Source organism: Cajanus cajan, chromosome 1 (assembly GCF_000230855.2).
Source record: "Cajanus cajan strain Asha chromosome 1, NIPB_CcT2T_4, whole genome shotgun sequence".
NCBI classification, from domain to species: domain Eukaryota; kingdom Viridiplantae; phylum Streptophyta; class Magnoliopsida; order Fabales; family Fabaceae; genus Cajanus; species Cajanus cajan.
Genome location: NC_138517.1, coordinates 7362530 through 7386884, shown reverse-complemented (window position 1 = coordinate 7386884; position 24355 = coordinate 7362530). Strand labels below are relative to the sequence as shown.

Sequence of the window (24355 nt, the reverse complement as noted above, 5' to 3'; positions counted from 1 at the left end):
ATTTTACTTTTTAAATGGATTTCCATGTCTTCAGGAGATGGAAAAGGAATCAGAAGTTTGTTTTATTTGTCTCTTATACCTACTATATTGCTATGTTTCCAATAGAATTGAGCCTGCTTTTGATTAGTTGTCTTTTGCGGACTATTCTTCAAATTAATAAAGACCAATTATTGAAATAAATTAGTAATTCTTGATTTAGTGGAGAATAAGAAACTTAACCATAGCTGACCTTCAAATAATTTTTTTGGTTCTCGAGTTATTATCTAAATTAAAGGCTAAAGCTTCTAGAAGGAATAACTTTTTTTCAGTTACAAAAGTGGATGCATTTTCTTTTATCAGTCAGAAAAAAAAAGTGGTTGCATTCATTTGACTTTAATTTTGTTTTATACATATAAATATTCTTTGGTTTATTTGTATTATCATTTTTCCACACTAAACAAGAATTAGGTAGATGAAAAATCATGTTTTCTCAAGAAAATCACATTGTTTTAGTTTTAAGCCACGTAGGTTTTAGTTAAAAGGGTATTGATTTTCTCTATTTTTTTTCCTCGTGATATTTATGTCTTGTTTTAGCAAAATGCATGGAACAGAGAGACTCTAAATGATATTTGGGCTATGTATATATACTTGCTAGTGTATAAAAGACATCATGTGCTTCCCTCAACTATTTTTAAAAACTAATATATATATATATATAAGATGATTATTAAAAGTATAAGTGGTCATAGAGTAAAATTTATAAAAGAAAAAAAAAAGTAAAAGAAAATTTTTATTTTGTAAAAAAGTAGCTATGAAGATAAAATTATGTAAAAATGTGAGAATCAAATCAAACAATCCGCTTTTTTAATAGTATAGATATAGAATCCATTTTTTATAGGAAAAATAAATTTATTAATTGGATACAGTACTAGTTTAAGCTTCATATGTTAGGCAAAATAATTTTATCAATTGGACAAGGTACTAGTTTTAGCTTCATATGTTAATCAACTGGTTTGCGTAAAACAGTTTTATTAGCTGTGTAGTAAGCCTTGGATTGTTTAGTGTATATAGAATTAGAGGAACCGTTTTTCAAATTTTTTTAATGCATTTCGCTTATAAAAAATACTTGTGGGGGATATTCAAAGATATTTAATAGTGTACAAAAGATTCGTTTGAATTTTAATATATGTAAATATATAGTTGGTCAATTTTATTATATTATTAACACACAATAAGATCATCATCTGCCATAAAAATATGGTAAGGAACATTATGATTAAGAAGCAAAGAAATGTTTAGCCGCCCTATTTTATATATGATGCAAGTGAAGATGGTTAATTATTAAGAAGAAAAAAAGTGATATCTAAAAAAACGAAAAAAAGTGTACGTGAAGGGAAAACTTGTAAGATTTTTATGTGTAGAATGTAAATAAAACCATTGAATCGTGTTTGATATTTTTTTTCTTTCAATTTTGGTCATAGATATGTTTAAAATTTGGAACTAATGAACAAAGAAATGAATAAAAGAGCAAGCCGAAAGAATGTAAAATCCTGGTGGTGTTTGCAAATCACAGCTTGCAAGTCCAAGCATCCGGCCTTGAATTCATATGCACGTGTATACCAGCTAGGTTGATCGTGAAGGAGTTCATCAAATATTAATAGTCATTTCCAATTTGAAAAAAAAAATAAATCAAAGAGTAAATTACACTCTCTTATTTTTTTAGGAAATGAAAATATTATATTGTCTTTCTCTTATCTTAAAATTTACAATTCTCACCTCTAAAGAACTAGAGAGTACCGTAACGCTTTACTTTATGTACCGGAAGGATCCTATCGGTCACGCGGACCAACACGTGACTTGCCGTCAGACACCCATGCAAGGTGAATAACCCTAAAAGCCTTAACATTAGCACCGGCTCGGGTTACAGCCGAAAGTATGTTATGAGTCGGATAGCGCGATCGGCTCGGTGTGAGATCAATACGAACCAAATCATGGGCTTCGCAAGACGTACACCGGCTCAGACAGAAGCCGATCAAGTATAACAACACAGTAAACATATGACGACTCGGCCGAAGGCCGGGCCGAAAGGCGCAGCAAACGTGTAAACGGCACGGCCTAAGGCCGAGCCGAGGGACGAGATAATAATTATAGCCTCCACCATGATTAATGAGGATAAGTACGTGATTAAAGCATAATATGAGCCTATTAGCGGCGTATTACCTAATTTGGTAAACTTCAGGAGAGGCCCACTACTGACAAGGCCCATCAGTGGTAGTATAAATAGGTCACTTTTGTCAAGGTATATCACTGTTCATTAATTACCCTAGAATATCGTGTTTGTCCTGACTTGAGCGTTGGAGTGCCTTTTGCAGGTACCTCCCCACCCTCGCGCAGAAGAGCTCACCTGAAGACCCTCGTTCGGCCCTTCCCTCACTGCAGAGTACGAGTGTGCCCCTAGACCGGTACATTTTGGCGTCCACCGTGGGGCCGAACCGAGAGACATCAAAGAAAGATAGTTGAAGGGAAGCATGGTAAAGACAAGAAAGACCAACATGGGAGATCATCAGTCCGAGGAGCATCAATCGGGAGCCGACAATGCCGAGACCATTGAGGAGACGAATGTGACTGAAATGATGCGACAGCTGAAAGAAGAAATGGCTGCCATGAAGTAGCAACGGGAGAGGGACGCGGCCGAGATGGCTGCCTTGAGAGCGGAAAATGCTAACCTAAGGAGTCAACACCGAGACGATACCTGGAAACCCTCCGAGACAACCCATTCTCAGGGATCTTTCCACTCGCATGGTCAGCACACGACCGCCCCGAATACCTCTGCCGCGGCCCACGGCATCCACGCATCGGCCGCACGACCGATACAGTCAATGCCGACCGGAGCGCACCGACATCCGTTTACAACGAGTATTATGCAGTCAGCACTTCTCGACAACTGGAAGTCACTTCCCCTCGATAAGTATGATGGCACCACAGACCCAGACGAACACGTGGACGTGTTCTTGACGCAGGTAACCTTGAGTACCACAGATGACGCCGTGCTATGCCGGATTTTCCCGACCTCCCTGAAGGGTCGCGCGCTGAGTTGGTTTACCCGACTCCCGGCAAGCTCCATCGATTCCTTCAGCACTCTAGCATCCCAGTTCACAGTTCAGTTTGCCACTAGCCTTCCTCACCAGTTGACCTCACTAGCCCTGGTCAGTATTCGTCAAGAGCGCAAGGAGTCCCTACGGGCGTTCATGACTCGATTCAACAAGGCGGCCTTGGAGATCAGAGACCTTAATCCCGCCGTCGCTTTGCATCATTTAACTACCGCTTTGAAGCCGGGTCCCTTCGCTAATAGCATATGCAAAAAGCCGCCCACAGACATGGATGATCTTCGGCGAAGAGCCGATAAGTACATGCAGATGGAGGAGTTAGCCGAGTTTTGCAATCAGGCTAGAACAGAGGTGGCGGCCAAGTTGGAAAGGCCGATCGAAGGAAATACCCGAAGCCGACCGAAGGAATTGGTACCCCGGGAGAGGTCCCGGAACGGATCGAGATACCCGCAGTACACCCCACTGAACACTAGTAGAGCGGCTATACTAGAGCAGGCATTGGCCTCTGAAGTATTGACGGTCCCGAAACGAGCCTCGACCCCTCCCAGGGCCGACACAAGCAGGTCTTGCAAATATCATCGTAATCGGGGGCACTCAACCGAGGAATGTGCGGCGTTGAAAGACAGGATAGAGGATCTAATCAAGCAGGGACAACTACAGGGTTTCGTGGAGCGTCCCAATGCATCCCGGCGTACCGATCGGTCGAGACGGCCTAATCACCCCGAACCTAGAGCCGAGACACGCGGGTATAGAGAGCGCAGCCGCTCCAGAGAAAGGCGAAACCCGGAACCTACATCACAACCCAGGCGAGTCATCAACACGATAGCAGGCGGATTCGCAGGTGGTGGTTCTTCTTCATCGGCGCAAAGAAGACACCTACGCGCCGTTCGACACGTCAATGCCGTTGAGACGGCTCGGCAATCACAGCCTATTATTTCCTTCACCAGCACCGATTTCAAGGGGATTGACCCAGATCAAGACGACCCAATGGTAATCAGCGTCGAAAATCATAACTGCATTGTGCGAAAAACGCTAGTGGATCAAGGAAGTTCGGCCGACATCTTGTACTAGAGCACGTTCAAGCAGTTGGGCATCCCGGAGTCTGAGTTAATCCCGTATGACGAACCGTTGGTCGGATTCTCTGGCGAACGGGTTAAAACAAAGGGCTATATCAAGTTGTCAACTCGTTTCGGATTTGAAGGAGCAGAATACCGTGACATCCCGGTAAAATATGTGGTAGTCAACGCCAATACATCCTACAACATTCTGCTTGGCCGCCCATCTCTGAACATACTCGGCGCTATCGTGTCCACACCTCACCTGGCCATGAAGTTCCCATCCGGTTCGGGGCGGGTGATCACCGTCCATGCCGACCAGAAAACGGCACGCGAGTGCTATTTTGCCAGCCTGCGATTACCGAAACCTCGTGCGGAAATTGCTGAAGAGCCCAAGCGTATCCACTCGGTATCGTCAGAGGGGGCGCTCGACCTTGACCCCAGAATGGATCAAGATGAAAGAGTTGAACCTATTGAAGAAAAGCAACCTCCCCAAGTCGGGACTTCTGATACACAGCTTACTTATCTAGGCACCGTTCTCTCAGAACGAGAGAAGGCAGCTATCGAACAAGTAGTCCTTGACAACCGAGATTTGTTTGCGTGGCACCCCTCCGACATGCCTGGAATCGACCCAAACTTTCTTTGCCATAAGCTCTCGATTAGTAGGGAGGCGAGGCCGATTGCCCAGCGGCGTCAGAAAACCGGAGAGGAGAAGAAGGCGGCAATCGAGGCCGAGGTAGCCCGATTGCTGGAAGCGCAGTTTATACGGGAAGTGCACTACACAACGTGGCTGGCCAATGTGGTCATGGTCCGAAAGCCGAATGGGAAATGGCGTATGTGTACTGATTACACCAACTTGAACAAGGCCTGCCCGAAAGACGCCTACCCGTTGCCCAATATCGATCGGCTCGTCGATGGGGCGTCCGGCCACCGATTCCTATCCTTCCTAGACGCCTATTCGGGGTATAACCAAATTCGCATGCATCCTCAAGATGAAGAAAAAATGGCGTTCATCACCGAGACGGCCAACTACTGCTACCGGGTGATGCCGTTCGGTCTGAAGAACGCCGGGGCCACATACCAGCGTTTGATGAATAAAATTTTCCATGATCAGATCGGTCGGTGCCTGGAGGTTTACGTTGATGACATGGTCGTAAAGTCTGGCGAAGTTTCGGCCCACGTGCACCACCTCGCTGAAGTGTTCCAAGCGCTCAGGCAACACCGGATGAGGCTGAACCCTGAAAAATGCGTATTTGGTGTTTCAGGTGGAAAGTTTTTGGGGTTCATGTTGTCCAGTCGGGGCATCGAGTCGAACCCGGATAAGTGCCAGGCCATACTGGAGATGAAGAGTCCCGGCACTCTTAAGGAAGTACAGAGGTTAGCAGGTCGGCTTACCTCGCTCTCACGGTTCCTTCCTCGGCTGGCCGAGATATCTCAGCCAATCCTTGCCCTGCTAAAGAAAGCAAAGCAGTTCAGCTGGACCGACGAATGTGAAGAGTCGTTCCAACAATTCAAGCAACGCCTTAGCTCACCCCCGGTACTTTCCAAACCGAATGCCAGCTCCGATATGATAGTCTACCTGGCCGTATCAGGTCATTCGATAAGCGCTGTTTTGATACAAGAAGACCAGAAGGATCAGCGACCGGTGTACTTTACCAGTCGGACACTACAAGACGCCGAGAAGCGCTACCAGTTGATAGAAAAGATGGCTTTAGCGCTTGTTTACACTGCTCGCAGGCTCAGGCAATATTTCCAAAGTCATAGGGTGGTAATCCGAACTGATTGCCCGATTGCAAAAGTCCTTCGGAAGCCAGAAATTGCTGGTAGAATGATGGCCTGGTCGGTCGATCTCTCAGAATTCGACATATCTTCTGAGCCGAGGGGACCTATCAAGTCACAACATTTGGCTGACTTCGTCAACAAGCTCACCCCAGCAGGTAGTTTTCAAGACGACCCGTGGACAATGCATGTCGATGGATCATCTAACGCTCAAGGAAGCAGGGCGGGGATAATTCTCGCTAACCCCTCAGGCATCACGGTAGAACAATCACTCCGCTTCGGTTTTTGAGCATCTAACAACCAAGCGGAGTACGAGGCACTGCTGGCCGGAATGAGACTAGCAGCTGAAATGGGTGTGAGAAAAGTTGTATACTGGACCGACTTAAAGATTGTGGCCGAACAAGTCAACAACAACTTTCAAGTCAAAGATGCTAATTTGTTGCAGTATTATCACCTCTTCCAGAAACTCAAAGATGATTTCGCCGAGGTTCAAATCCGGCATATTCCAAGAGGTAGCAACGAACGAGCCGATCAGTTAGCTCGGCTCGCTAGCACTAGAAAACCGGGACAGCTAAGAACAACAATTCACCTCGAAGTCCATTCTCCAAGTGTGGCCGTAGAGTGCATGGCTACCGATGTCGAAGTTCCAAGCTGGATGACTCCCATTCGGAACTTCATCCTCCAAGGGGAATTGCCCACCGATCCGATGGAAGCGAGAAAGTTGCGTACCCAAGTAGCCCGGTATTCCATAGTAGCTAGCGAGCTCTACAGGCGAGGATTCTCCACCCCGTTGCTTAAATGCATTGACAATCTGCAGGCTGAATATGTAATGCGGGAAGTCCACGAAGGTATCTGCGGATCCCACTCCGGAGGCCGGACCCTAGCAGCAAAGGTGTTACGAGCCGGCTATTATTGGCCGACCCTGAAAGGAGATTGTGCAGAGTTTGTCAAGAAGTGCATACCGTGTCAACGGCACGGAAATGTCATTCACGCATCGGCCACCGAGTCAACTAGACAATTATAACCGAAATGATAACATATTCATTAAGGCACTATCGGCCTGGGGAAGTACAAGGATAAAAGGGGCACTATCGGCCCATCCATACACAACAAACAAAACAAAACAGCAAAAGTCAACTAGAGCACTACTGGCTCATTAACACGAGGCGCACGAGAAAAGATTCAAGACTGAACCTCTACCTCACCCTGCACGGGGCCGTCTTCCGGGGCACCTTCCTCGTAGGCCGTCTCGTCGTCCAGCCTGGCCGCCCGAACCGGAGTCGCTTCGTCCGGCTGCTGATCTGGCGGGATAGACGTTAAGTCCACCAACTTCCCCTGGAAGAAGTCCTTGGTCATGTCCAGCTGGAAGTTGGAGGGGAAGTCACCAAAGTAGCGCGCTTGCCGAGCCGCCTGGTTGAACCCAGCCTCATGCTGGGACAAGACCTTGCTACGAGCTTTTTCTTGGTAAGCCCCGAAGGCTATCTTCTTAGATTCTAGCTCTTTGGTCAGCAGCCCAACCTTCTCCGTTTCCCCCCTCAAGGCAACCTCTAAGCGCTAGACTTTGAGTGCCAAGTCATCAGCAGTACGCCCTCGGCGGTCCAGTTCAGCCTGATACTTGCTGTTGGCCGTTTGAGCATCAGTCAACGCCGCCAACGTCTCCTGCAAAGACTTCTCTTTCTCCGCCAGTTGACGACGGAGGCCGTCCGCTTCTCCGTTCGGCTCCATCACAATACTTTGAGCCAAAGCAACCGCCCGCACCTGGAACTCGCAAAAGAAGTTCCACTTTTGAGCCGAACTCATGCGTCTCAGCACCCCCTGCCCAGCTTCGGAGGTCAGGTCCTGGCTCAAGAAATCTTGAGCGTTGACGTTGCCGGCCAAGAAGTTAGGCCCAACCAACCCCTCAGGAGCGTTCGGGTTGGCTAGCTGTTGCTGCTTTGCCCGTCGGCTTTCATCTACGGCCCTGCCTCCCTCGGGCCTTCTATTTTCTGCTTGAGGCGGGGTCAGACCCTTATCCCCCTTCCTCACTGTTAAGTCTCAATTATACCTCTTTTTGAATGAGAATTATTGTACAACTCTACTCATTCTTAGCACCATTGCAAGATAATTGTTCCCTTTTTGATTCATCTTTTGTGCAGATATAGCTAACCCATTTTAGCTAACAATACCTTAATACACCTCATTTTTTGTGCAGGTATTGAGCTAGAGATTTGAGGATTGAAGATCTTTGGGATTGGAAACATAAGGAGCCAAGGAGCAGAGCAGAGTGGATGCGCCGGGCGCAAGATGACGCCGCGCCGAGCTTGAGAAGAACAGAGCAGTGGACTTCTGGAAGTCATACATGCGCCGGGCGCGAGACTCCACCACGCCGGGCGTGATCGAGGCAGAGAGTACCTCAATACTCTCTGGAACGAATTGCGTCGGGCTTAATAGAGAATTGCGCCGGGCTTGCTCTAAGGCAGAGAATGCTTGAAAGCCTCTGGAAGACACTGCGCCGGGCGTAAAAGTAATTGCGCCGGGCTTATAATGAGGCAGAAAGTGCTCAGAAGACGATGCACCGGGCGCGAAGACTTAGGCGCCGGGCGCGAAACCCTAATCTGACCTCCCAGGCTCGTATTTGAAGCCATTTTCGAGGGTTTCTCCCTCATTCTCACATTGGGCGCCTCCAGGAGCTGCGGAAGGGATTCCCAGGGCTTGGGATCGTCCGTGTGCGGATCTTTCCTTCGGTTCTTCATCCTCCTTTCATCTCTATTTTGTATTTGCCCTCTTTGTTGAGTGGTTTCACCCATTTTGTGGGGTTAGATGTAACCAACGTACTCTATTGTAATCTTTACGATTTTAATGATATATATACATGTTGTTTTATTCTTTGTTGTGTTTGTTTCTATTCTTAATGCTTGCTTTGGATTGATCACCCTTTGCATGATTTAAGGTTCCATGGGTATTGGAAAATAACCTGTGAAACTAGTTCTGAAACATATGCCTAGTGGTGATTGTATCTAGAGATAGAGCTTGACCCATCAGTAGTCTTAAACCCTAGCCCGTAATGCGGGTGTAGATATTGGGTACTCAAGGGATTGATATTCAATATCCGCACCTAGGCTCTTTCTCTAAGGGATTAGGTTTGAGTAAACTTATGGGTTGACTAAGCAATGAATTCAACAAGAGATTAAGGATACATCAGTGTTACGTTTGGTGAAATCTGACCCCCACAACCTCACAATACCACAATACCATTCCTTACCTTTTCCACTCACAAAACAATATTTATTTACAGCTTTCATTCCAATAGTCACAACCTTGCATTCACTGCACAAACTATGAAATTGGAATTATTCTTTAGTCACGAATAGTTAATAAATGCTTATATTACCTTCTAATCCCTGTGGATACGATATTTTCACTACTTGAACGGCCGGTATACTTGCCGTGTTTGAGACTGTTGATAGAATTAAACGAATTTACAAATATTAACAAAAGTGTTTCAACGGAAATCTCAACAAGTTTTTGGCGCCGTTGCCGGGGATTAGAATGGCGATTTAGTATTTATAGCTATTTGTGACTTAATCCTTTATTGTTTTTTTGTTATTTTTTTGTTAGCAATGAATTGATGAAGCTAACTTGTGTACTCTAGTCTTCAGCTTTCTCTTGTATGCAAGGTACTGTTCAAATTCGAATGACCAATTCCTCTTAGCAGTTGCTGAACAATCCTCAGATTGAGCACAAAGCAAGGAGGAACAAGAGCAACAGGAGGAGAAGGAGAATCAGAGCAATTCAAGTTGGTCCTTTCATGTCAGGCTCGGGACAGTAAACAAGCGCTTCCTGGGAGGCAACCCAGAGATCTGAACTGTGTTTTTATCTGTTTTTTCAGTTGCTTATGTTTTCAGCTTTGCTTGTTTATGATTCAGTTAGAATTGTATGTTATACTTGTTTTTGGGACTTGTTTTGTGATTGTGCATAGTCTATGATATGTATGTTGTATTATATTATATGTGTTTTGTGTTAGGTATTAATTGTGTGACTCTTGCTTGAGTGGGTTAATATAGATTAGAATATGTTAAGAGTGTGAGGAGTGGAAAATCTAGGTAAAAGCTTCACAGAGTTAATCACGCCGGGCGCGACTTAGCCACGCCCAGCGCACCTAGAGTAAATTGGCCTCTGCCAAGACCCACGCCGGGCGCAATTCCTATTGCGCCCGGCCCAGCCTTCATTAAAACCCCTAGAACGACCAAGCCCGGCGCATTTATTGGGGGTGCCGAGCACATTAAATACTGAAAGGTCTGAGCCTTAAATACACCGGGCGCGAATCTGCCCAAGCCCGGCGCATTGAATGCTTGCACGTTGTAACCCTAGATAAGCCCGGCGCGAAACGGTAGAGCCCGGCGCGACACCAGAAAGGGCAACCTTTGGGCTTCTACTGATTTGGCGCCCGGCGTGGGTAATTTCACGCCCGGCGCGACCCTGCAGATGCCTTAACCTCTCAACTTCCTCTCCCACGTTCCTACTCACTCTCACCCTCTCAACTCCCTTCCCTTTTCTCTCAACTTCCCACTCCGAAAACTTCCTATTCATTCTAACCACCTCTTCTCCTTCAACTTCTCTTCATCATTCACTCTCAGCATTCTCCATCTCAGGGTCACGCATACCATTTCTCCTCCTCTACAACAGTTCATCTCAAGTAGGTTCACACTCAACTTTTTCTTGTCTGGTTTTGCATTTTTCCTTCTTCTTTTTGGGATTTCATGGGGTTTTTGTTAAGGGTGCAATCACGCCAAGCGCGGTGCCTTCGGCTGAAGCTGCGAAACGGCCCGTTCAAATTCCAGAACGGCCCGTTTTGGACTTTGGAACGGCCTGTTCCATGTCCAGAACGGCCTGTTTCGGAATTTGGAACCGACCGTTCCAATTCCAGAACGACCCGTTTCGAATTTAAGAACGGCCCGTTCTGATCTTGGAACAGCCCGTTCTGGCCACTTTTCTAAAAACGCTTACTTGCGCCCGGCGCAATTTATTTTTGCGCCCAGCGCAGTTGGTTCCAGAGAGTCCTCTCTACTCTCTGCGCCCGGCGCAATTATATTTTGCGCCCAGCGCATTTGCTTCCAGAGAGTTTCTACACTCCCCGCGCCAGGCGCATGAAATCTTATGCCCGACGCAAATCACTTCTGGACCCTTCTTTTCATTGTTTTTAGCTTCTTTTTAGGGTTTAGTTCCAGTCTAGGGCTAGTTTCCTTTTCGGTAAATTGCACTGGTCATCCTTATATGTTTTATGCTCATGTCTGTCTGCCTGGGATTTCTGTTGTTTATTTTCTGCAGATGGCCTCTTCCAGCAAACGCCCACGTCAAAGAAAATCTGGGCAAACTCCTCGCAAGCAGACTCGACCTTATTCTGATCTCTTCCTCACTGAACGAAATGAGAAGCACTTTGAGTCACTCAGTGCGAAGAAGTTTATTCTTGAGAGACGGGTCGAGTTAGAGCCAGATGAGGCCCCTGAGTTTCAGGCAGAGCTACGCCGACACTGGTGGGAGAGGCTTGGCTCTTACCCACTCCCGGCCAACATAGCAGTAGTCAAGGAGTTCTACGCCAATGCCCTGCGATTGGAGGAGGGCATTGCGCCATTTGTTAGCTATGTTAGGGGTGTGCGAGTCCCCTATGACGCCCAGACGATTAATCAGTTTTTGGGGACTGCGCTGAGGGCTGATGAGGAGTCAGAGTATAACAACTACACCACTGAGATGATGGACCCCGCTCTAGTAGAGGCTGCTATCTGCGTACCTGGACTTGGGTTCCACAGGAACCGATCTCAGCTGCCTCTCCACGTGAAGCGTCGGGATCTTCTTCCAGTGGTCAGGATCTGGTCAGCCTTGGTGCATGCCAACATTCTCCCGTGCTCCCATGTATCTGACCTGCACTGGTCTCGGTCCATGCTCATGTATTGCATTATGACTCAGAGGACCGTGGACCTGGGCGGCATTATCTGTATAGAGATCTCGAGCTGCGCCAACTCTGCACCTGGCTCCGCCCTTGGACATCCATCTCTCATCACGCAGTTATGCCAGTTGGCAGGTGTGGATGTCCACTCGCCACCATTTGAGGGTCCTGGCAGGGCCATTGACAGCAGATACATCTCTGCCTATTGCCAGGACCGCGCCACCAGCAGTCGCTGCCCCCGAGCCTATTCATGTTGCTGGGCCCTAGGAGGACGTGCCCATGGATGATGTTGCTGCCTCAGACCCTCCACTCACTATCCATCAGCGTTTTGACGCCTTGGAGGGTCGCATGGCCACATTCATGCAGCGACAAGAGGACCGCCTGGATACTTTTATGCAGAGGCACGAGGGCCAGATGGAATCTCTCCACCGTGGACAGACCTTCATGTTTGATGCCTTCAGGAGTTTCACGCTGCACTCTGCCCCTGATTACCAGTTCCCCACCACCACTGATTATCATGCTTACACGGGGTGGCCTGGGGACCAGGCTCCTTTCTTTGAGGGGGGTGGAGCTGCCGAGGATGCTGGAGTTGCTGCTGAGGAGGGTGGAGCTGACCCCGGAGCTGCTGATGATGACCAGGCCCCATGATGATGCAGATGGAGCCGGCCTTGGACCATTTTACTTTTATTATTTGTTGTCATTCAATTTTTCTGTTTCTCAGTTGTAGTTGTTTAACTGTTCTAGTCCCAGAACTCTATTTTATATATCTATTTCTTTTTGGTGATTACTTTGTTGGTTCTTTTTGTGAATATTCTGCTTTAGCATGGTTTTTAATCTTGTTGATACTTGCTTTGCTTTTGGTTGATTCTGGATTGTAGTTTGCTTGATGTTTATAGTGCTTGTACCCTAGACATTTTCAATTCACATTAGATCTTTAGTTCATGACTAGTTGCATACGGGTTTCAATGTTGATCATAGAACTGAGCTGAGCTTGATAGTTTGTGGATGCATAGCCGGGTGAGGTTGAGCCTAAACACTGATGAGTGAACTACGCTTAAGTTGCATGATAGACTTTGCTTGAGTTCCCCTGGTGGTTTGCTTATGTTGTGTACTTATATGATCAAGGCATTCATATTTTCCTTATTTTGTTAACCTTCTAAGCCAAAAAAAGCCATTTTCACTTTTCACTTGACTCATACCTTCCTAAGCCTAAACACCACACCTTCCACTTATCCCAAACCATGAAAAATTACCCATAACCTTTGCTTTGGTTAAGAGAGCAAATTGATGACATCAAATAAGTTTGGGGGAGTTGAAGAATGAGGAAATTTGGGAAGAAGAAAGTATGTGGTCAGCCATTACTAAATATAAAAAAAAAAAAAAAACAGTAAAACAAAAACAAAAAGGCTAATGGCTTGGATCCGGTAAAGGGCATGTGCCAAAATGTTGTATTGGGGTATGGAGAGGGGCATCAATGTAAAATCTCAATTGCTCTCTTAAGCTATAGCACCTTCAATCCTTGAAAAACCATAAAATTGCTACTGCGTAACCCAGATTTGCCCTAATAAAGACCTTGTGATGAGTGCCTGCATTTGTTTTACCACTGGTTTCATTTGGAAACGAAGAGCAAAGTTGAATCATGTGGCGTGAGTAGTAGATATGAGAGAAACACTCACCTTGATACACTAGTGTGCATAGAGAGAAACACTTTCCTAGTGAGGATGCATACACAGATAGTCATTACTCTTCTCAGCTCTTTGATCTCTTTTGAAACCTTTGTTTGCACCTTGTCATGTTCTATTGCAACAATTGTGACTGAAAGTTCATCTGAGGTTCATGCTTGCGAAAGGAAAATACAAGTGAACTAGGATGTAGAACTTGACACACTTGCATTGCTTGTTATCTGCTAGATTAATTACCTTTTGCTTGTGGACAAGCAAGGTTCTAAGTTTGGGGGAGTTGTTAAGTCTCAATTATACCTCTTTTTGAATGAGAATTATTGTACAACTCTACTCATTCTTAACACCATTGCAAGATAATTGTTCCCTTTTTTATTCATCTTTTGTGCAGATATAGCTAACCCATTTTAGCTAACAATACCTTAATACACCTCATTTTTTGTGCAGGTATTGAGCTAGAGATTTGAGGATTGAAGATCTTTGGGATTGGAAACATAAGGAGCCAAGGAGCAGAGCAGAGTGGATGCGTCGGGCGCAAGATGACGCCGTGCCGGGCTTGAGAAGAACAGAGCAGTGGACTTCTGGAAGTCATACATGCGCCGGGCGTGAGACTCCACCACGCCGGGCGTGATCGAGGCAGAGAGTACCTCAATACTCTTTGGAACGAATTGCGCCGGGCTTAATAGAGAATTGCGCCGGACTTGCTCTAAGGCAGAGAATGCTTGAAAGCCTCTGGAAGACACTGCGCCGGGCGTAAAAGTAATTGCGCCGGGCTTATAATGAGGCAGAAAGTGCTCAGAAGACGATGCGCCGGGTGCGAAACCCTAATCTAACCTCCCAGGCTCGTATTTGAAGCCATTTTCGAGGGTTTCTCCCTCATTCTCACATTGGGCGCCTCCAGGAGCTACGGAAGGGATTCCCAGGGCTTGGGATCGTCCGTGTGCGGATCTTTCCTTCGGTTCTTCATCCTCCTTTCATCTCTATTTTGTATTTGCCCTCTTTGTTGAGTGGTTTCACCCATTTTGTGGGGTTAGATGTAACCAACGTACTCTATTGTAATCTTTACGATTTTAATGATATATATACATGTTGTTTTATTCTTTGTTGTGTTTGTTTCTATTCTTAATGCTTGCTTTGGATTGATCACCCTTTGCATGATTTAAGGTTCCATGGGTATTGGAAAATAACCTGTGAAACTAGTTCTGAAACATATGCCTAGTGGTGATTGTATCTAGAGATAGAGCTTGACCCATCAGTAGTCTTAAATCCTAGCCCGTAATGCGGGTGTAGATATTGGGTACTCAAGGGATTGATATTCAATATTCGCACCTAGGCTCTTTCTCTAAGGGATTAGGTTTGAGTAAACTTATGGGTTGACTAAGCAATGAATTCAACAAGAGATTAAGGATACATCAGTGTTACGTTTGGTGAAATCTGACCCCCACAACCTCACAATACCACAATACCATTCCTTACCTTTTCCACTCACAAAACAATATTTATTTACAGCTTTCATTCCAATAGTCACAACCTTGCATTCACTGCACAAACTATGAAATTGGAATTATTCTTTAGTCACGAATAGTTAATAAATGCTTATATTACCTTCTAATCCCTGTGGATACGATATTTTTACTACTTGAACGGCCGGTATACTTGCCGTGTTTGAGACTGTTGATAGAATTAAACGAATTTACAAATATTAACAAAAGTGTTTCAACGGAAATCTCAACACTCACCCTAGCAGTGGGACCCGACCCCCCACCTGGAGGTTGAGATGTATGGCCCGCCGCACGAGCGTCAGCCGGAACAGGGTTCCCCGTCGTCGTCGCCAGCCGATTGCGGATCAGCGACCGAATGTCCAAATCATCGTCCACACGGCTCGCCATTATACCTGCACATCATTAAGTCAAAATCAATGATAACGTAAGAACCTACACAACTAGGAAAGTTACTTTACCGATTAGTTCTTCGATCGGGTCGGCCGATTCAAGTAACCGAACAAGAGGTCGACACGGTAGCGGCCGAGGCAATTTCAGCAAAAATTTTAAACTAGTGCGCTCTTCAGGGGACAGCCGGGACTTGGACACTGTGTTGTACTTGCGCGGCTTCCGAGTCCAGTACAACGGGAATAGAGGCTGTCCGTCGTCATAAAAAAAGTACTTATTCCCCGTCGACGGCCTAATCATCACTTTGAGAAATCCTCTCTTAAAGTTTTTATAAGAGGTAGTAAACGGCTGCAACAAACAGTCGGCATGCCGAATCAATGACAACAACTTGACCTTCTTAGCTGGCCGAGACGAGTAGAAGTACAAGAACAGGAGAGGGGTAGGATGAAGGCCGAGGGTCGAGCACAACCGCCTAAACCCTTGCATGGCAGCCCAGGTGTTGGGATGAAGTTGAGTCGGCGCCACGTTTAGCAAGCGCAGTATCCCCATGCAATACTCGTCGAACGGCAGTGTCACTTTTAGATCGCGGAACATGTAGTCATACATGTAAAAAAACTGGTATTTACAGCTTCCTCGATCTAAGAAGACGAAGTCTGGGTTGGGACCGCCGTCACCTCGGCACGGCTGAAAGAAAAGAGGAGCAGGATCTTCCTCGGCCGGGAAGGTCACACAATTCGTCGCAGAGAGAAAAAGCGCGATCGAATTCTTGTTGGCGTACCGAGAGTAGACGCTACCCACTTCCCCGTGCACCCATGAATAACCAGGAGTCGCAATAGGGGGAAACTGCCGTGAACCCGTAGACGGCCGTTCCTCCGAACCTATTGCCGAGGCGGAATCGCCTTCGCTAGTAATGTGCCTTGACCCCGAAGCGGATCCAGTGTTGTCGGATCCGTTCGACGCCGAGGCCGACCTGTTGTGTCGGTCCGACGCTGCCCCCGAAGCGACACTATCTGAGCCACCCGTGTCCCCAGAAGAGCCAACATGAACAATACCTGAATTTGCCATTACGTACCTGATGGTTGAGTTTGACCTATTATCAATGAATAATCTAGCACTTGGATGATCTCGGCTCGGAGCAAGCTTAACAGCGTGCCTGAGGTTTCCCCCTACACACCTTTTTATAGGCGTTCCCGCAACCACGTTGAAAGCCATACCCCTCCGCGTACCGTTGGATCGCTTAGATCCAATGGCCCACAACGCGCGACCTTTCGCATGCGTCATTTACTACTCAGCGGTTATAACCCTTGGCATTCTTCCAACGGCTATAACCCTTCATCTCCCACCAGCAGCCATAACTCATCATTAAGACTCAACTGTAGTAACTCTTCGTTTCCCTACAACGGGTAGCCTTGTCCAGAAGGACAGTTGAGCCATTTTTACCCTCTGCGTCGTTTCACTCCTCAAGGCTAGGGGGCTTGTGTACCGGAAGGACCCTATCGGTCACGCGGACCAACACGTGACTTGCCGTCAGACACCCATGCAAGGTGAATATCCCTAAAAGCCTTAACATTAGCACCGGCTCGGGTTACAGCCGAAAGTATGTTATGAGTCGGATAACACGATCGGCTCGGTGTGAGATCGATACGAACCAAATCGTGGGCTTCGCAAGACGTACACCGGCTCAGACAGAAGCCGATCAAGTATAACAGCACAGTAAACATATGACGACTCGGCCGAAGGCCGGGCCGAAAGGCGCAGCAAACGTGTAAACGGCACGGCCTAAGGCCGAGCCGAGGGACGAGATAATAATTATAGCCTCCACCATGATTAATGAGGATAAGTACGTGATTAAAGCATAATGAGCCTATTAGCGGCGTATTACCTAATTTGGTAAACTTCAGGAGAGGCCCACTACTGACAAGGCCCATCAGTGGTAGTATAAATAGGTCACTTTTGTCAAGGTATGTCACTGTTCATTAATTACCCTAGAATATCGTGCTTGTCCTGACTTGAGCGTTGGAGTGCCTTTTGCAGGTACCTCCCCCCCTCTCGCGCAGAAGAGCTCACCTGAAGACCCTCGTTCGGCCCTTCCCTCACTGCAGAGTACGAGTGTGCCCCTAGACCGGTACATTTTATTTATAATTTTCTATTATTTCAAAAAACCTTTAATATACATTTAAAATAATAAGTTGTTTTAAATTGTGCTTTTACTACTTACTGCAATGATGATGATGATTGGACAAGTAATCATGACGTATCATGGTACGTAAAAATAGGTTAAAAAAAAACTGAAGTGAATCAAACTATTTTTATAAAAGAATAAAAATTAAAGGCGTAAAAAAAGATTCAACTCAATGGATTGGTCCAATGCTCTGAGCTTCTCAAAAGTTGTCTTGAAATAATTAATGGACCAATTTTAATTGGGTCTGGAAAGCAAATCGGACTAAGACAGACCAATAATTTTTGGGCTCGAGTCTATCCAATCTGATATGCTTTTTATATTTTTCTTTGTAAAATTTAAATAATAAGATAAAATAAAATGGATCAATTTGATCTGTGTCAATTCTAGCCATCAATGTAAAGAGTAAAAGAAAAACAAAATGCAAAATATAGAACATATTAACCCCTCGATATCATTATACCTATTTCTCTTTAGTACATTAAATTGCTTACAATATTTTAACTTTTAAGTCTAATACTATGATGTACATATATTTTATACGATATATAACGACATAATAAATTATTTTCCTTTTGACACATATATATGGTGGCATGAAAGAAAGGCACAAGAGCTTCAGTTACAAATATTATTCTGCAAATAATCCTCTTCCTTTTTGGTTCCGTTCTCAGCCACAAAATCTAGTTTGTATAGTATAAGCACCATTACAAGTGAAGATAATGAAGGTAGCAAAGGCCCAAAGATCCAAAGTTGAAGGGAAAGTGCTGTATAGAAAAGCCTATTCCCCACAATGTTCAATATTGTACCCTTCCCCAAAAGTTGAGTTAAATACTCAGGGGTCACCATGGACTGAACATCTTGTGGAGTACAAATAAGAATGTTCACTTGATTGAGAAACGTAACAGATAGAGTGTGACATAAAAATGAGAATGATAATAGGGTAAGGAGGGTAGTATATTTCAAAGCCACCATCAAAAATTCCCTATGAAAATTTGAGTCGTTGATTGGTTTTTTAACAATGTAAATGTTGCTTAGGATTGCTCCTAGGCCAGCAGAAAGTAAAATGGATGTTGTGGCCATAAGGGTTGACCCCATTATTACATTTCGAAGAGATTGAACTGCTACGATGTTCTTCTTGTCATCATCCTGCAATTTTAGATTTTATAATATGAAGAAATAAGTGATTTTATCCTTCATTGAAACAATGTTGATATATTTGTAAAAAATAATCTCGTAGTTATGCATGATATTATAGTGTTCATGTTCTATTCTACGTTTAAGTCTTTTTAATATCAACATACATGGTATCGAATAAAATTAATGCCTAAAAAAAAAAGAAATTGATTGACTGTATGTTGAATCATTAAAGTTGAAAAAATGTACATATATTTAAAACCACACCCCATATGTGAAAGCAGAAAGGGAAACAAAGAATGAAGTTTGAAAAACATTGGTAAAATACATCAATACCATCTTATCAAAATCTTTGTTCCATATGAGCATGCATGTGAGAGTAAGAAAAGTTAAATATCTAAAACATTTAATCTTACATGGATGATATATTAAATAATTTAAAAAAAGAAAATAAGTCTTCATTATTTTTTATATGATTAAAAAAGGTATTATCCTTTTTTAATTAAAATCTTATTTGATTTTTTTTATCTTGTCACGAGTATCTTTAGTTCATTAGGTTAAAAATTAATTTTACTCGTAGTATTATGACTTTGAAAATCAGTCAAAAATCTCCTAAGTTATAGATTTTGTGACTTTGGAATAAGACTAATGAAGGAAGCATTACTTCTAACTAAGTGGAAGTGGAATTTTTTTCACGGTAGACAATCCTTATAGGGACGTGTTTTAGTATCAAAGTATGGTAGTGGGAGGATATCGGGCGAAGGGACAGTTAATTCCACAGCATCTATATGGTAGCTAGAGAGATCTAAATTTGGAATGTGGAGGAATGATGGATCAAAATTGGCTTGATGAGATGGTGGTATGGAAGGTGGGAGAGGGAAAATATACTAGAATTTGGTTAGATAAATGGGCTGCTGGGAGGAGAAACTTTGGCTTCAAAGTATGTTAGGATCTTCACGAATTTACAACAATAAGATGATGTGATACATCAAATGGGTGAATGGCAAAATGGAATTAGGTGGGTGTGGAACTTTACATGGCGTAAAGAGTGGTTGTTTGCATGGGAACTAAATATGGTGGACAACTTCTAAAGAGAGGTAGAAAATGTCGACATCACTGGGAGAGGAAATGATGTTTGGATATGGATGAGAGATCCAACATGAAATTTCCCTGTAAATTCTCCATATCAAGCATTATATGAGCTAAAGTTTGGTGAGTACAATGATGAAAAACTCAACAAGGTGCGGAAGCTTAGAGTACTAATAAAGATTCAATATTTCACATGGAGGGTGCTTCTTGGTAGACTACCAACCAAACAAAATTTGAGGAAAAGACATGTGGAAATAGCAAAATAGGAGTATATGTGCCCATAGAGTCAAATGAATGAAGAATCAATTTTCCATGTGTTGTTTTCATGTATGCAAGTAAGTCAAATTTGGAAGGAATGCTGCAAGTGGATTGGGATTACAACTATCTTACTAGATCAACCTATCATATATTTTCAACAACACCATCAAGGTCCGTTAAATAGTAACAAGCAGGAGGTATGGCTTGAATTATGGTTTGCAGTCGTGGGTCCTTTAGAACAAAGGAAATGCTCCTATTTTTAGGAAAATTCCATTTGATGGGAAAACCATCTTACATATGAAATCTTATTGGTAACTTGGTAAAGGGAAAAAGTTTGTGGGGTTGATTTTAGATACTTTATTTTTCAATGATACACCTAACTAGGAGCATGTCTATGGAATACAACTAATATATATAAATGATTCACAATGAAATATAATGTTAGCATTAGAGACATGATTCAAATGTAACATAAGGAGATGTTGTGTTTAAAACACACGTGGATCTTTTAACTCAACAATCTCAATCTAGAGGTATCTATTTTGCAAGGAGGAGATGCAATGACAAGAACATATGTGATACAATTGGGCACAAGTAGTATCTCTATATATAAAAAAAATAATTGTTATATATACACGCACGCTATATTGATACAAAAATTATCATTGTTACTAAAAATTATTTTTACTTACACAATAAACATAATATATATTAATATATTGATAAAAAAAAGTATGAGTATATAATTACACATATAATATGTTGTTAAAATTTATTTAAAATTGACATTAAAAATATGTGTAATTATATGTCAAATAAATCATATATATGATATATCTACATATATTATACATATAGTGACATTTTCTGTATGTAACATTTTTTATAGTATAATCATTATATGTAATGTTTCTTATAGTATAATCAGTCGTTGGAAGTAGAATGATTATGTAGTATCTCTTAAGTTAGGTTTAGTGGTTAATTAATATTTATATTCATGTGTTGATATAAATAGAAATTAACCATCTGCATTTACAAACGATTGTTAATTGACATTTTGTATATGAATTTTCGGTCCCATTTATGCTAATTATTAATATAAAATTTTATTTTTTAATTAAAAAAGACCATTAACTTGAAATATTTTTGTATTTCGTAAAAATTGAACATAAGATCTTTCATTAAATAAATTATTTTCACTAGATGTGAGTATAAGATATCCAAGCAGGACATCACATCAAGTTTGGCTCTTATATTTGATATAATTTATTAAAAACTGAAAGAGTAGTATACCTTCATCATGGCAGGAACCCAAAATCGCTGACCATGAGCATCTCTTCCGAAGATTGTGGTGAAGGGTTGTGTCCGACTCTTATGCCATAGCCATAAATGATATGCAAGGATAATGACTAACCCAAATGGCACAAGCAACATATCCATATAATAGATTCTCCACTCCATCATCTAAGTAACCTCTAGTTTCAAATAGGTGTAGTTCTTCTTATTTTCACCTTAATTAGTTGAATGAACACAGCTCCTTATAAGTCCTATGCATGTGTATATGTGTTTATATATATACATCGAAAGAGAGACTAGGATATGATTGAGTTCATTGTTATCACCCTAGTTTACTTTTATAATATAATAAAAAAAAACTAATAAAATAAATGCTTAAACTGAGTGTCCAAGTCATCAAAATGTTTTCTTTTTCTAATAAAAAACATAACTCTATCTATAATTAGAGACTAATTTATTTTAAAACGTAAAAATTACCAAAAATGAATTTTTATCTCTCACAATAAAATATTTTCTATACGCACGATCAAATAATCAAATCTCGATTAACATGTTTAATTAAACTTAGCTATCTTTGTTACTAATTAATGTGTTTAACTTGTTGGTCGAACTAAAGATTCAAATACAATTGGTACACTCCAAAACTAGAAAAACATTTGTCTCTATTTAAGATATAAAAATCAAAAGGAAAAACCAATAAGCTCCTAACAAAACCACTCATTCCCTGAATCCACAAAAAATCTAAACCAATTAGATTTTATTTCATCAGTGTTGCTCGATCATTTTCGCTTGTTAAAAATAAAAAAAAAAAACAAAAAAAAAACTGACAGATCTGCTGCTACTTCCATAATAAAGTTCAAAAACAAAGTCCAATTAAGACCTCTTTTTCCACAAAAGTAGACTTCATTTTCCATAATGCCTGGATTTATCTGCACCACAACCTTTGAAAAATCCATTCTCAGTTGGCAAAGATTTGGATCCCACCAAAGTAGCTTCTCCAAGTCCAAGGCATTACTATTGACCAATTAAAATTTGGTACCGTGGGGGCATATTCTCCACCAAAAGTAAGTGTATTCCTGCGTAGGTAAAAAAATAATAATATAAATTTTAATTAATTTCACTACATGAAAATGGTGAATAAGGGGCAGAAAATAAGCGTCGACTAATAGCTGACACAAATAGTGTCGGAAAAGCCAATGCTATTTTAAGATGTAGCGTCGGTTTTTCCGACGCTAAACTTAAAATATTTAATTTAAATTTATTTTAAGTTTAGTGTCGGAAAAGTCGACGCTATTATTTAAATATAGCGTCGTATTTTCCGACACTAATTTAATTTAAATTTAAATTAAATTAGTGTCGGAAAAGTCGACGCTATATTTAAATAATAGTGTCGGCTTTTTCGACACTAAACTTAATTTACATTTAGTGTCGAAAAAGCTAACGCTACATCTTAAAATAGCGTCAGCTTTTCTGACAGTATACGTGCTTTGAGAGAGATAAAGATAATTTTTTCAATGTTATATACGCATAATGTGTTCTAGTACACTTGGTTATCAAGTTCATTTAAGACCTCAAGGTTCACGAATCGAGTCCCACAAATGTTAAAAATACGAACGCTTAAATGATAAGCTGGAAAAAGAAGATAAAGAAAAAAATAAAATAAATTTTGTGTCAACATAGTGTCGGCTTAACCGACAATAAAAAATTAAGATAAATAAATTTGTTAGTGACGACTTAGCCGACACAAAAAAAATTGTGTCGACTTATTTAACGTCGGCCAAAAACCGATGAATAACCGACAATATTACGTCGATTTTGATGATTTAGAGTCGACTTTTGGCCGACTCTAAATCGAAACATTCTTATAGTGTTTCATCTCATTTAATAGAATTATTATAGATTTTTTTATGTAATTAAGATTGTACTATTCTTAATTTTTGACATCAAATTTTAAAGAAAAATATTTTTAAATGAAATTAATAAAATTATATAATATTAAATACTTTTATCAATTAATATCAATTAGGCATTTATTTTATATTTGATGTCAAAATAAGTGGAGATACAGATTCCATTGTACGAAAACATATTCAAAATTAAAGGAAAAGTTTAACTCAGTGGATCAAAATGTGTGCATATACTAATAATAAAAGAAGATTATCTTATTTAGTGTTTATAATTTTTATACCTATTTTACCTTAAATAACTTCTAAAAAGAACCGTCAAAAACTGCTATAAATATTTCAATAGCAAAAAATATCAGTAAAAAATTATCATTTTTTCTGTTTTTTACAAAGTGTTTTTTCTTACTAGTTATTATAACTCTTATGTCAAGACGAATGAAAAAAAAACACACACAAAAAAAAACAAAAAAAACTCCCAACCATGGGCGTAAATGTAATTTCTGAACTTGGGCCTTGTTTCTTCCTCTTGTTATCCAGTAAATGCTGGGATGGTTCTTTACATTATTGGGCTTAGACCGTCTCCAATTTTGGACTTACTTTGTTTGTTTGTTCGCTATTTTTTGGCTAATGATATATACACTTCCTATTTTTATATGTAGACCTCCTTTATTTTATTAAATTTTTTTTTAAAATATTCATAATTTTTTTATTTTTAAAATTTTTAATTTTACATATGTAACTTTTAATTTACTATTTTTTCTTTTCACACACTTCATTCCTTCTCTTTTCTAGTTTTCACATATACTATCTTGTCTTTTTCTAATTTCTCTTATATTTTAGTAGGTAGTTTTAGTTTTATTGATTTTTATATTACTTTCTTATTTTCTTACATCTTTCACTTTTTCACATGCGCCCAAATCATAGAACTGATAGGCGACAACATTATAGGTACATGTAGCTTCCTTGACAGTTTCTATCAAACTAGACACACATTTTTTCTTCAAACATTTCCTTTCCTTTTATCCTTTCAAAAACCTTAACATTAAGTTTAGTGTTATGAAAAAAATATTTTCACTATTCT

At 41.7% G+C, this 24355-nt stretch overlaps 3 protein-coding genes across 3 annotated transcripts; 2 read left to right on the top strand and 1 right to left on the bottom strand.

Annotated features, from left to right (window-relative positions):
- Window positions 1-2675: 2675 nt before the first annotated feature.
- Window positions 2676-6209, top strand: LOC145956956 (uncharacterized). The gene is made up of 2 exons (XM_083073013.1): window positions 2676-4076; window positions 4158-6209. Exons 1-2 carry the CDS (start codon window positions 2676-2678, stop codon window positions 6207-6209), a joined length of 3453 nt encoding a protein of 1150 aa, XP_082929139.1.
- A 42-nt stretch (window positions 6210-6251) lies between these two features.
- On the top strand, window positions 6252-6944 carry LOC145956952 (uncharacterized). The gene has a single exon (XM_083072993.1). The coding sequence runs from the start codon at window positions 6252-6254 to the stop codon at window positions 6942-6944; it is 693 nt and encodes a 230-aa protein (XP_082929119.1).
- A 9213-nt stretch (window positions 6945-16157) lies between these two features.
- LOC109807119 (uncharacterized) lies at window positions 16158-21591 on the bottom strand. The gene is made up of 2 exons (XM_020369645.3): window positions 21368-21591; window positions 16158-18739 (listed from the first exon to the last, which is right to left on the bottom strand). Exons 1-2 carry the CDS (start codon window positions 21536-21538, stop codon window positions 18209-18211), a joined length of 702 nt encoding a protein of 233 aa, XP_020225234.1. The 5' UTR covers window positions 21539-21591; the 3' UTR covers window positions 16158-18208.
- Window positions 21592-24355: the final 2764 nt, after the last annotated feature.

Bases quoted from the DNA above. Each gene is read 5' to 3' on its own strand.
- LOC145956956 (XM_083073013.1), top strand. From the start codon at position 2,676: ATGGCTGCCTTGAGAGCGGAAAATGCTAACCTAAGGAGTCAACACCGA. The intron at 4,077-4,157 runs GTAATCAGCGTC...ATCTTGTACTAG, and splicing joins CAGATCAAGACGACCCAATG to AGCACGTTCAAGCAGTTGGG.
- LOC145956952 (XM_083072993.1), top strand. From the start codon at position 6,252: ATGAGACTAGCAGCTGAAATGGGTGTGAGAAAAGTTGTATACTGGACC.
- LOC109807119 (XM_020369645.3), bottom strand. From the start codon at position 21,538: ATGATGGAGTGGAGAATCTATTATATGGATATGTTGCTTGTGCCATTT. The intron at 18,740-21,367 runs GTATACTACTCT...CTAAAATTGCAG, and splicing joins GGGTTCCTGCCATGATGAAG to GATGATGACAAGAAGAACAT.